Source organism: Mytilus trossulus, chromosome 8 (genome assembly GCF_036588685.1).
Source record: "Mytilus trossulus isolate FHL-02 chromosome 8, PNRI_Mtr1.1.1.hap1, whole genome shotgun sequence".
Classification (NCBI taxonomy): Eukaryota; Metazoa; Mollusca; class Bivalvia; order Mytilida; family Mytilidae; genus Mytilus; species Mytilus trossulus.
The window spans coordinates 12,447,769-12,462,230 of NC_086380.1; the positions used below are offsets into that span (position 1 = coordinate 12,447,769).

General features: G+C 33.0%; 3 protein-coding genes across 3 annotated transcripts; 2 read left to right on the forward strand and 1 right to left on the reverse strand.

Moving 5' to 3' along the window:
- Positions 1-2,888: 2,888 nt before the first annotated feature.
- Positions 2,889-4,211, forward strand: LOC134727343 (uncharacterized protein F54H12.2-like). Its single transcript, XM_063591720.1, has one exon. It carries the CDS (start codon positions 2,889-2,891, stop codon positions 4,209-4,211), a length of 1,323 nt encoding a protein of 440 aa, XP_063447790.1.
- A 2,101-nt stretch (positions 4,212-6,312) lies between these two features.
- Positions 6,313-9,882, forward strand: LOC134727344 (uncharacterized). The gene has a single exon (XM_063591722.1). The coding sequence runs from the start codon at positions 6,313-6,315 to the stop codon at positions 9,880-9,882; it is 3,570 nt and encodes a 1,189-aa protein (XP_063447792.1).
- Positions 9,883-10,183: 301 nt separating this feature from the next.
- LOC134728302 (histone H3.v1-like) lies at positions 10,184-13,987 on the reverse strand. The gene is made up of 4 exons (XM_063592868.1): positions 13,719-13,987; positions 12,949-13,101; positions 12,560-12,741; positions 10,184-11,870 (listed from the first exon to the last, which is right to left on the reverse strand). The coding sequence occupies exons 1-3, from the start codon at positions 13,947-13,949 to the stop codon at positions 12,571-12,573; spliced, it is 555 nt and encodes a 184-aa protein (XP_063448938.1). The 5' UTR covers positions 13,950-13,987; the 3' UTR covers positions 10,184-11,870; positions 12,560-12,570.
- Positions 13,988-14,462: the final 475 nt, after the last annotated feature.

Consider the following 14,462-nt stretch of genomic DNA (forward strand, 5'->3'; position numbering starts at 1 on the left):
AGTTCTTGTAGATGAGTAGTATATATTGTGTGGCAGCAGCAAATATTTTTGCCACGTTGACAAAAATTTTGCCCCCGTCAGCAAAAATTGCATAATATATTTGTTGGATAATATCAAAATATTGATTTTTAATTTGTAAAATATAAAAGAATGTTTTTATTTTTTTTTTCACTGCATTAAACAATTTTAATGCATTACCAATCAATTTAACATTGTTGATATGCTGGATATGGAAGTAGTAAAAGTAAATTGAACATTTAAAAAAAAATTTCATTTCATTAAACAATTTAACGCATTACATGTACCAATCATTTAAATTGTTGATATGCTGGATATGGAAGTAGTAAAAGGAACATTTAAAACAATTTGAGAGCTTTAATTTGATAAAAGTTTAATTGGTAAATATAATAATTAACCCTAACCCTAACCCTAACCCTAACCCTAACCCTAACCCAAACAAAAATATCATACATTATAAATTATTATTATTATTAATAAAACATGGATGAGATAGAATCATGTGAAAATATAGCCAGACTTGATAACATATTCGATATAATATATGCAAAGTCAGTTTTTGACATTCTGAAGAAGGAAAATCAAGTGGAACACATAAGTGGAGGAAATGCATGGGATTTTTTTTATCAAGTAGAAACAGATAAAGTGTACACCGATTTTGTTAATTTAGTCAGACAATCAAATATTCCAGATAATGTGAGAGTCTACTATCAACTTACATTTTTACAATCAACAGATTGGAAAAATACTATATTGAAAACACCGCACAGAGCATCTCGCATAATAGATAAAGTTGAAAAAATGATAGATTTGGAACCTATTTTTAACAATGGAAAATGATGATTTAGATGAAAAACTTAGGAATGTATATATTACAATACAGCAAATGGGGGAGCATACCTAAGTGCTGAAAAAATTTATCAAACGTTGAAGACATCAAGAGATGGAAATGTACCAAGCGTATACAAGATCAGGAAATGGATGGAAAAAATAGACGACTACAATTTACAAAAACCTGTAAAACGTAGAATTAAAAGAGTGAAAATAATTGTATCGGAACCGTATGAGCAATACGATGCTGACCTTATGGATGTATCCAACATACAGAAATATAACAATAAGACACGTTTCCTGTTGGTTGTTATCGATATTTTCACACGGTTTTTATGGATTTATCCATTAAAAAACAAGTTTGGGAAGACAGTAGCTGATGCATTTGAAAAAATCTTCAAACATGGTAAAATCCCTTTGAAGGTTTCCACAGATGCGGGAACTGAATTCAAAAACAAAGATTTGAAACGTGTGTTTAAAAAATATGACATTTACCATCATGTCTATTTAAATTCCGACAGTAGTAAAGCGTCAATAGCAGAGAGGGTCAATTTGACATTTCGGAGGATGATGTTCCGATATTTTACAAAGCATAGAACTTATAGCTATCTCAATGTTCTACAAAATTTGGTAGCAAGTTATAATGCAACGCCACATAGAAGTTTAAATAATACAGCTCCAAAAGATGTGAATGAGAAAAACAAATATGATTTGTGGGCATATATGTATATTAAAACTCCACCCAAAGAAAAACGAATCAGAGAAAAGAAAGAAACATTAAAAGTACAACGTAAAAGAGGGAAACAGTTTCATTTTAAAATCAATGACATGGTAAGACTGAGCCATTTGAAGAAACCGTTTCAAAGAGCTTATCAGCAACAGTGGACCTCCGAAATATTTAAAATATATAGACGATTTCTAATACATGGGAAAATCTTTTATAAAGTACAAGATTTTTTGGACAAGGAAGTTGTAGGCAATTTCAATTATACAGAGTTGCAGCGTGTGAAAAAGGAGGCTGACGCATTGTGGTTTGTTGAGAAAGTGCTTAAATGGCGAAGGCGGAATGGTCAACGTGAGGGTTATGTAAAATTCCAGGATTGGGATAAACGTTTTTGTCAGTGGATTCCTGAGAGAGATATTGTTGACTTATAAAATGAGCTTTTACATGGTCATTAACAGTAACAAAAATTTAGACATTTACCCACATAACAGACCACACAAATTCCGTACATATCTTCAGACGCCAATAGTGATGAAATCAAAATGGAAAGTCGCATTAGTTGATATTAAATTATCATCAAATAATGATCTATATATATATGCAAACATATGCGGTGATGTAATAGTCGATGGTAACAAACAACCCTTATTGAAGCGAATATGTTGCTGCTCTCAAACTGAATACTACCACTTTGATCAACTTGCATACATTCCAGTGGTGAAAAGTGAAATAAGAGACATTGAATTCTTTATTACTGACATGCAAGGGAGTCATGCATCATTTTTAAAAAATCCAGTGTCGATTACACTGCACTTCAGGTCGTATCCATACTTTGCATGATAATCATGGAATTGAACAATTCTCAATATGTGCTAGACCCTAGGACATGGATAATGTACTATGAAAATCTAGCGAATGACAAACATCACAATTCATATCTTAATAATTCATACAGAAGAACTATCCAGAGTGGTGGTTCCCTCACTAATTCAGCAGCTAGCTTCATGGAACCAATCACATTACCACAAAGTAAACCACATGCGCAATCACCCATTAAACTTGTAACACATGCACAGCAGCAGGTGGAAAATGCTAAGTCGGAAATTAGTCGAGCTGTGAAAAAGATAAAACGCAAACGTGGGAAGTTACAAAACAGTAATAGAAAAAGCCATAGAGGGGAGCAGAAGAAAACGAAAAAGACGAAGAAAGGAGGAAGGAAAAATAAAACAAACAGTAAGAAAGGAAGTGTACAGAGTGTGAAAAAAAGATTAAAGAATCAGCTAATTGAAAAGGATATTTTCCAGTAAAATTCAAAATGGCTAAAATAAATCCTGAAACATTTCATGAGCTGCAACCAAGTCAGTTGTCTTTATTCAATCTACCTGGTCATCAAACTGCAGTCACAAGAATCACATATGAACATATTCGACCAGCTGCAACTTTTACAAAGACATCGCCAATAGAGTTTCACATATCTGGTGGAACAGAGTATCTAGACTTAAGTAAATCAACAATGCATGTACGTCTAAGACTTAAAAGAGGAGATGGAACCATAGCAGATAGCAGTGACGTTAATTGCGGGCCTGTGAACTATGTTTTGCATGCATTATTTAATCAAATAGATGTTTTAATTCAAAATAAAATTGTCACATCTTCAACAGGATTTTACCCTTACAAAGCTTATATGCAAACTTTATTGAAATATGGGAAAGAAGCTAAAGAATCGCAGCTCTCAAGTCAATTATGGATAGACGATCATCAAGGAACATTGGATGATGCAGATTGTAACACAGGATCAAATCTTGGGCTCTACAGAAGAACAGCATACATAAAAAATGGTAAAACTGTTGATCTTGAAGGAAACATTTTCCATCCCCTGTTTTCAATGAATCGTTACATATTAAATCAAGTAGGAGTTACTGTGAAATTCTACAGATCGAGACCAGAATTTTATCTAATGTCGGTTGATGAAGATGCTGATTATTACCTTGAGATTGAAGATATGTATCTATCAATAGCAAAGATCCACGTTCACCCCGGCATTGTATATGGCCACGATTCTATACTCAGGACAGTAAACGCTAAATATCCCATTGTGCAAAATGATGTTCGCACAATTTCACTTCCAGCTGGTCAAATAAGTTTTAACTTCAACAACATATTCCAGAATAATAGACCCAATAAGGTATTGATAGCCTTTACGGGGAGTCAAAACATAGCAGGTGACTACTCACTATGTCCGTGGACATTCAAACATTGCCACCTAAGTGAAATAAATCTTAAAGTTGAGGGAGTGCCAGTTTCCGGGAATCCTGTCAGAGTAAAATTTGACTCGTCAAGTGGAGAATCATCCATTGTTGCATTTCGCAATCTATTTGAGGTTGCTGGGAAAACTCTGCAAGACTGTGGTAATGGATTAAACAGAGACAGTTTTTCTGAAGGATATGCCTTGTATGCCTTTCAACTGGAACCAATTTTTGAAGGTTTAGATTATTTAACATTGAAAAGGAATGAACGTGTCAATTTGGAATGCACATTTGATTCTCCCCTCACTGAACCAACAACTATAATCATTTATAGTGAATTTAGTGGATATTTTGAAATAACTCAAACTCGAGACATCATAATTCAAGAATGAACACTATGCAATTGGAGTGTATGATTAATTGTGATGAACTAATGAAGGATAAAATTGTTGGTATATTTGCAGCAGATCAGATACCTAAGATAGTGAGAAATCGACCCATGGGATTTATTTGTAACACTGAAAATCATTTTGAGAATGGTGCACACTGGATCGCCTTTTTCATAAATGAGGAACGAAGAGGGATATTTTTCGACAGCTTCGCACACTCTCCCGATTATTATTCACGTCACTTCTTAAAATTCTTTGAACACAATGCGATATCTCTGGAAATAAATCAAAAACGATTACAGAGTGAGAATTCATCAGTATGCGGTCAATATTGCATTTTCATCTTATCACTCTTATGTAGAGAGTATGATCTAACTAACATTCACGATTTTTTCAGTGATAATCATCAAGCAAACGACATCTTTGTTTTCAATGTGATTGGTAAAACCTATTCACACTGCATATGAAAAAGTGTTTAAAATGATGAGACACATGGTAACAATCATCATTCGAGCAAGAGGTGATCATCATGAGTTTGGTGAAATTTCAAACACCCATGACTTCAATATGTGTCGGTCCAACGGGTTCAGGAAAAACTACATACATTAAAAGATTATTAGAGAACGCTCAGGAAATGTTTACAATACCACCTCAGAAGATATACTACTGTTACAGCATATGGCAAGATGTCTTCGATGAATTGAAAAAAACTGTCTCCAACATTTCATTTCAACTGGAACTGCCTGATGAAAGTGATTTTCTTGTTGATAAGGATATACACACATTATGGATCATTGATGATAAAATGGATGAAGTAGTGGACTGTAAACTGATGCAGAAGATTTATTGCGTTTTAAGTCATCACACCTTAACATCAATTATTTTTATACTACAAAATTTATATCAGAAGGGGAAGGTTATGCGATCAATCAGTTTGAATTCTCACGTCTTTTTTCTTTTCAAAAATGGTAGAGATTCACTGCAAATACAATCTTTAGCTCGACAAATGTTTCCAGGTCAAGTTCGCTTTTTCATGGACGTTTACCAACGTGCAATTAGCAGACCATACAATTGCTTGATAGTGGATATAGCACCAGGTTCAAACCCTGAATATCAGTTGCGCGCAAATCCTTTTCCGGGGGAGGACACGATTGTTTATCAACCAAAATGATTTTAAAAGAATCAAGTAGAAGCTTCCTTAAATTATTGGCGAACACTACACCTGAACAATCTGCTCAAATCATAAAAAGCACGGACCACAGACAATTACAACTATTAGTAGAAATAGTATTCAACTGTCTAAAAAGCGTCATACCATTGTCTGAGAGGGTTAAAAGGAATCTTTCAACTTTTGCAAAGTTCATTCGTGCTGTGGTAGTTAATAATATAACACCTCAGTTGAGGAGAAAACGTTTACTGAAGATAATTGTTATTATTCCAACATTGATATCATCTTTTTTCAAATACTATGACTCGGGAGTTAATACTATTACCCAAGGAGAAATATGAAAGATTGATGAATATGTCCAACCAATGTGAAATTGTTAATGTGAAAGAAAAAGAAAAGGAATATGATGGTAAAGATAGTGACAGTATAAAAACAGAAATAAACCTAGAAGAAGATGTAACCAAACAACATGGTAGTGGTCAGGTTTTGCAAAAAACAGAATTGAAAAATTTAAAAGAAACTGTAGATCGATCAAAATCAGACAATCAAGAGGAAAATAGGATGGATGTTGATGAATATGATGGTGCAGCAGAGGGTAAAGCTATCAAGATGTCTCCTGAAAAATTCTTAAGAAATGTGGAAAAATCGCAAAATCGCAAAAGATTAAAGAGTAAATGGTTATCATTTCATTTGTAATGAAGAAGTGGATTATTTAAAACTATTGGAGACTTCAATCAATCACTTGTATTTTTCTTTAAATTTGTCTATATTTATATATGTATATAATATATTGTCTATTTGTATATTTACACTGTGTACCTTTAAATTTAATTAATAAAATAAATATTTAGATAACATATGTTCGCCTATTAGTTCTAGTCCACGATCGCGTAGTATATATAAAACGTTGAAAGTGCTATTGATATCACAATTGTCATGGCTGATGATAATTTCTGCGAGGATTTATTGCGTCTTTATCCTGACAGTAACCCTCAATATCAACAGCAGTTGCGAGAGTTAAATGATCGATTGAGTGTTGATAATGACAACAGATCAAATCTTACGGTTAAGGTCTATTCATGTTATTATTGTAAACTTCTGTTTGATCACCCTTCCAAACTGAAGAGACACCAGAGAAACAGTTGTACATTTCCATGTCGACAATGTGATAGACATTTTGATTCAGCGGAAAATTTGTTTAAACATAGCAACATCGATCATACAACTTATCAGACTGGTTCAGGAAACACTGATTCAAATTCACATACTACAATCAAACATAAAAGTGTGGATAAGTCTGCTCTCTTGGGAATAGCACGAGCTCGTTTCATTTATCCGAATGAGGATAATGGGGAAAAGTATGATCTTCTAGCATTTTTATCTGGAATTAAGCATGAGGTAAAAACTCATTTACAAGAGATGTGTGTTGAACTCGGTCATATTAAGTGGTATATGAATTGTCTTGTGCAAATGATCAAGCCGAATGGAGGTGAAGGTGGTAATGATTTAAAGAATAATGCACATTTTATCTCGAAGACATCGAATCTAGTTGATAGAGCAAATATAGATGATGAACATGATATTAATGTGACATATCAAAAAATATTCAAAAGTTTTGATGAGTATATACGAAATGGGAGCGGTTGGTCATTAGATCATATTAAACACATTGAGATTAATACAGCTAAATATAAACCTTTAGGCGGTGGATCGTATATACCCCTACCAAGAACTCTTGCTGCAACCAGAGCGTTACTCAACATAAGAAACTTAGATGAAAAATGTTTTGTATATGCTATTATAGCATCCATACATCCTACGTGTTCAGGTGACCCTTCTAAAGTGCATCACTACATCCCATATGAACATGAATTGAACATGGAAGGTATACAATTGCTCGTTGCACCATCATTTGTGAGTAAATTTGAAAGGCAGAATAACATTTCAGTAATGGTGTTAGGATTTGAAGAGGGTGAATTTTTCCCCCTCCATGTAACAGGTCTAAGAGAAGCTCATCATGAAGTTGACTTATTGTATTTGAAAAGTGGGAATAAAAGTCACTGGTGTTTGATTACAGATCTCAATAGACTTTTATATCGAACAAAATGCTTGGGACGCAGTCATAAGTATTGCAGATTCTGTTTATCAGGTTTCACCAGTGAACATACTTTAGAGAAACATATAAAATACTGCTCAAAATTTGAAGCTCAACATGTGACATATCCCACCAAGGGGGTAGACGATATACTAACATTTCAAGATCACGCCAAACAGTTACAAACATCATTTGTTATTTATGCTGACATGGAAACATTTTGCGAACCTATGGTTACTGAAGAGCCAGAAGATAATCGAACCAGCACAACGAAATTAACAAAGTTGATACCATGCGGGTACGGTTATCAAGTTGTTTGCATCGATGACAGATACACTCAACCACCTAAAATATATAGAGGTGAAAATGTTAGTGAACACTTCCTTCATAGTCTTCTTGACGAAAATAAACGTATAAAGGCTATTTTGAACAATCCTGAACCCTTGTGCATGACTGTTGAAGATGAGGAAGATTTTCAATCAAGTACACATTGCCACATTTGCATGGAAGAATTTACAGATTCCACTATCCGCGTTCGAGACCATGCACATGTTTCAGGTAAATTTCGTGGCGCTTCATGCAGAGATTGCAATCTTAATTTTAAAGAACACACATTCGTGCCAGTTATATTTCATAACCTGAAACAGTTTGATGCACATTTAATCTGTTCCTCGATAGGTATTTTCAAGAGTGAAGAAATTGGCTGCATAGCCACGAATGCAGAAAAGTACATCAGTTTCAACCTATCCAATCTGCGCTTTATCGATTCATACCAGTTTTTGAATTGTTCACTAGAGGAATTGGTATCGTCAATGTCTAAGGAGAATCCGAAAGAAACATTTAAACATTTTACAAAAGAATTTGATGATGATAAGCGGATTGCTCTTTTGTTGAAAAAAGGAACATATCCTTACGAATACATTGACAATGCAGCAAGGTTCAATGAAACTGAATTACCCTCTATAGACAAATTCTACAGCAATTTATCAGAGAAAACAATTAGTCAAACCGAGTATGAACATGCGCAACGGGTATGGAATCAAATGAATATTAAGAATATAGGCGAATATCACGATCTTTATCTAAAAACTGACGTTCTATTATTAGCTGATGTATTTGAAACTTTCCGGAAGAAGTGGATAACGAACTATTCCCTCGACCCTGCAAATTATTACACTCTTCCAGGGCTTTCCTGGCAATCTGCATTGAAAATGACTGGTGTGAGACTTGAGCTATTGACAGATCCTACAATGTGGCTCTTCTTTGAGCAGAGTATACGAGGAGGTTTAACAATGGTGAGCTGCAGACATGCAAAAGCAAACAATCCCTACTTGAGCAATTATGATCCAGCTTTACCAACTTCATACTTGATGTATGTAGATGCGAACAATTTATACGGTTTAAGCATGAGCATGCCATTAGCTGTGGGGAAATTCCAGTGGTTGTCAGAAGAGGAAATAAACGATTTCAATGTCTTAAATGTATCCAATAACGCTGACATCGGATATGTCATTGAATGCGATTTGGATTACCCAGATAACTTACACGATCTTCACAATGATTTTCCTCTTGCAGTTGAAAAAGGAGTGATAACAAATGAAATGCTTTCACCTCATTCACGTCATCTGTATGAGCAAGCAAATGATGATGGGAAAGAATACCAACCGAGCACCAAATTGCTAGCTACTTTGAAAGATAAAAAGCATTACATCTTGCACTATGTGAATCTAAAGTTATACCTCAAACTAGGTTTGGTTTTGAAGAAGATTCACAATATAGTTTCATTTGAACAGCGTCCATGGTTGAAACAGTATATTGACTTCAATACCGAAATGAGGAAAAAGGCTACTAGCAATTTCGAGCAAAAACTTTTTAAAAATGGCAACAATGCTATTTTCGGTAAATCAATGGAATCGTTGCGGAAACATATCAACTTCTCTCTCTGTCATAGGTGGGATAAGTTTCAAAAACTTACTGCAAAATCATCATTTAAAAGCTTTAAGATATTCAACGACCACTTGTGCGGCGTGCTACAAACCAAAACAAAAATTTTCTTCAACAAACCAATTTACCTAGGACAAATGATTCTCGATCTGTCAAAGGCGCACATGGTTGATTACTACTACAACCACATGAAAAAACTATACAAGGAGAATGTAACATTATGTTACACAGATACTGACAGTTTCATTATGCATGTGAGAACTGATGACATATATAGAGACATGTCGTTAAACAGTGAGCTATATGACTTTTCAAATTATCCAGCTGATCACCCTCTTTACACCAAAGACAGGAAATCGATTATTGGTTTATTCAAAGATGAATGCAAGTCCATTCAAATGGTGGAATATATCGGACTAAGAGCAAAAATGTATAGTTTTATCACCGCAGACGACAAGAAACTGTAGTAGCAAAGGGTATTAAAACCCGAAATGTTAGATTCGAACAATATAAAAACACCTTGTTCAATTGTTCTCCACTACTCTCGCATATGTACACTTTGAGAAGTTTCAACCATCAGATTCACATGGTGAAGGTTGTGAAAAGTGGACTATCACCATATGATGACAAGAGACACTTGCTGGATGATAATGTGCATTCGCTAGCATATTTTCATAGAAAATTAAAAGAAAAACATTAATACAATTGTAAATTGAAAAAAAAATCCATATCCGTAATAAATTCAAGAAAAAGAAAACACACTGTACAATAATTATATAATATTTTATTTCATGTAAATAAATATATGATTTTATAATAAAATATATCAACATATTTAAGTTTTATCCGTTTGCTATCAACCTGGGGAAGTGAAATACATAGGGCAATGGGGAGTAGCATGGTAAAATGGCGACTTTAACTTAAAAACCCCAATGAAAATACATAACTTTAAAACCCAAATGGACCTTCAAACAAACTTCAAACATAATGACAATAGGACAATGGGGAATAACACCTTCAAACATTAAGGCAATAGGACAATGGGGAATAACACCTTCAAACATAGGACAATGTGAAATAACACCTTCGAACATTAGAACAATGGGGAATAGCACCTTCAAACATTAGAACAATGGGGAATAACACCTTCAAACATTATGTCAATGGGGAATAACACCTTCAAATGGGGAATAACACCTTCAAACACACCAGTGAAATACATTGGACAATGGGGAATAACACCTTCAAACACGATGAAAATATTACAAATAAATTTTAGATTAAAATATAAGAGACATATTCTTTGGTAAATTAAACACAATTATGAAAATGGGGAATTACACCTTCAAACGCACCAGTGAAATACATTGTGCAATGGGGAAAAAGACCTTCAAACACGATGAAAATATTACAAATAAATTTCTTAAATTTTAGATTAAAATATATGAGACATATTCTTTGGTAAATTAAACACGTGAAAATCGCATGTTTAATATTTTCCTTAAAATATCGGAAAAGTTCTCCCTATTGAACGAAAGTCCGAGTGAATTTAAAACAGACCCTGGGACGTTCTTTAAATGAATGAATATCTCTTCAGATGTGAAATGGCTGCATTCCCTTATCATTTTATTTAATTGATATCTTTGATCAAAAATTTCCTCGGCAGCATTAAACACATCTAATTCGGCAAATCCAGGATTTAAAACAAATTGAAAGTCTGCATAATCCATAAAAATAATTAAAATTGGTGAGGGAATTTTACAAAAAAAATCTCTCATTTGAATATCACATTTTGTTGTTAATTTATTATAAATACATGCAACAGATAAAGTTTGGTGAAGGTTGTGAAAAGTGGACTATCACCATATGATGACAAGAGACACTTGCTGGATGATAATGTGCATTCGCTAGCATATTTTCATAGAAAATTAAAAGAAAAACATTAATACAATTGTAAATTGAAAAAAAAATCCATATCCGTAATAAATTCAAGAAAAAGAAAACAGTGAAAATCGCATGTTTAATATTTTCCTTAAAATATCGGAAAAGTTCTCCCTATTGAACGAAAGTCCGAGTGAATTTAAAACAGACCCTGGGACGTTCTTTAAATGAATGAATATCTCTTCAGATGTGAAATGGCTGCATTCCCTTATCATTTTATTTAATTGATATCTTTGATCAAAAATTTCCTCGGCAGCATTAAACACATCTAATTCGGCAAATCCAGGATTTAAAACAAATTGAAAGTCTGCATAATCCATAAAAATAATTAAAATTGGTGAGGGAATTTTACAAAAAAAATCTCTCATTTGAATATCACATTTTGTTGTTAATTTATTATAAATACATGCAACAGATAAAGTTCTTAATGAAGGTGGAGCTGACCGCTTTCGTTTTTCACTCAGTGTCTTTTTTTCTACTTCTTCTCCCATTGTCCTTTTTCTGTTCTGATTGGCTAAAAGAAATAAATAAGATACATAAACTCTAGTAAAATAGTTTTCACATCATAAATCTACAGATACATGCATGAAAACAAATGAACAAAGTGCGACACCTGTATTAAGAAATTGGATTTCATAATGGAGATTTCTAAAATAAATGAAAAGGATGAATTGAGTAGTGCAAATGTGGAAGAATATTCACTTAAAATGACAGATGAGCATGATTACAATTTTATCAATATGGATACAGCTGAAATCAGTGACCAGTTTCCACAACTGCACAGGCTTGGTGCAAAGATGAAAATTGTCGGATTGTTATTCTGTTCGATAACTCTAGCAGTTATATTAATAAATGGGCCATTAAACAGTGAAAATGATCCTCCATTCATATCTGATGATGTTAAACGAAACAGTAGCGGAAACGATTTATTTTGTAATAAAATGGACACTTTTGCTTTATCTGAAGATATTTTTGTAAATACATGTATATTGAATAGTGAACTGTTTGTATTATTGAGAAATGATCCTCTTAGAAATGAGATCGCTTTAAATCAAAGGCAATGGTTTTATCTTAAAGCGAGTATTTCACATATTGATAAATCAATCTTTGATTGGAAAAATGTTGCTAAGTTATGAATGATTTCTATCCTAACTATTGTATATAAGAACATATTAGAAACAGAATAAAAATTTGATCACTTACTGGTGTTATCTTCACTCGCCATCTTCAACTGCTTCAGAAAGTATGAATCCAGCTCCAGCTGTTTTCTTTTTCTTCTTTAGCCCCTTGAACGGGCCAGATTCTGCTGCAACAATCACCTTTCTGACGTCCGACTCTGACACTCCCGCCTCCTCATCGCTATCGCTGATAGCAATCACCTTTCTCTAAAATAAGAATATCATAATATAGAAAATCATCTTAAAATTTTAAAGTTATTTCAATGTTTTCAATTTTTTTTTTTTTTTTTTTTTTTTTTTTTTTTCTTTTTATGGTACATTTAATTGGATAATTACTTTAAATTCATAAACTTGAAAATTATAACTACTTATTTTGATTTACATAGAAAAAAAAAAAAACAAAAGTTGTTTTACCTTTCTTTTCAAAGTAACTTTTTTTACTTCTTCTTCTTCTACTTCTTCTTCTTCTTCTTCTTCTTCTTCTTCTTCTTCTTCTTCTTCTTCTTCTTCTTCTTCTTCTTCCTCTTCAACAACTATAACCTTCTTTTTCCTGCTAGGTTTTTGCAGCTAAAAAAATTAATATATAATAAAAACAATTGAACGTGTAAGAAATCATATAAATCAACGTTTGCTGTGGGAAAGAAATTCGTATTTATTAGCGGTTGAGAAATTTACCTAGAAACAAAAATGTTGAAATATCTGCAACTGAACGTTTATCAAAACATTTTTTACTTGCTATCAATAACTTTGAAAATTAATACTAACAGTGGTGAAATCAACCCAGAAACAAGTGAAATATCTGCAGCTGAACGCAAGCCGCTTGTAAATACTCTCTATCAATAACTTACTTTTAACTAAAACGTATATATTTATGTTCAATTATTTGCTGTTGAAGGATAATTAGAACGTTTATCATATAGTTTTTACTCGCTTTCAATAACTTTGAAAATTATGTGTACTTACTAGCAGTAGTGAAATTTACGAAAAAACATATAAGGTGAAACATCTGCAGCTGGTGCTTTTATTAAACACTCGCAATATCTTACTTTAAAATAATTTTGTAGATCGCTCCTATTTCTTAGAGAATAAAATATATATCACGCTCAACTATTTGCTGCTGAACGATAATAATTTAGCTATATGTTCATGTAAATATTTACTGCTAAATATTAGAAATCACTAACCTGTTTTTTTATTTCTGCCTCAGCTTTTAAAAGAACTGGCTTCAGATTGCATAGCTCTTTAAACTCATCAGTCCCAAGAGTTATGCTTCTGCTACTTGTTAAACTGCCTATGTGGATATAAACATATCCCTTGTACGGTGTAACCGCAATGTTCTTCTTTCTTCCAAAATTCAACTCAGCCCGCTCTACTTCTCCACCAAATCCCCTCATGTACTCAACCTGGTTCATCATTTTTATCGCTTTATGATAGAATTGAGTGTATCGCGTTAATAAAGAAATAAAGCTTCCGTTTCATTAAATTTGAATAATAGTTTCCAACACTTATTTACTCCTAAAGGCTCGCCAACCTTCCATTATCCATGTTACACCATTTTATTAATTCATATGTAATTTCAGTGTAGATCTGTCCCGATCGCGATTTTTCATGTCAGATTGATCTCCAATATTGCGGCAGTATTTGGATAATACACCTTCTGTTTACATTAAATCTTAGTTCATCAGTTTAAATATAAAGTGTTTATCACCTTTCAAATTTGAAAAGTGATCATTACTCAATAAATTTTGATTGTTTTTATTTAAGATCAATTATATATTATAGATTTGTTCGAACCGGATTTTGATGGTTATTTTTTACATCTCATTACTATTTTTTCTCTCTATATATAATTTTTCCTTCATTAAAACAAAACCTATTTTCTTTTCTTTTCTTTGGATCATATTTTCAATGGTAAATCGAGTTGGATT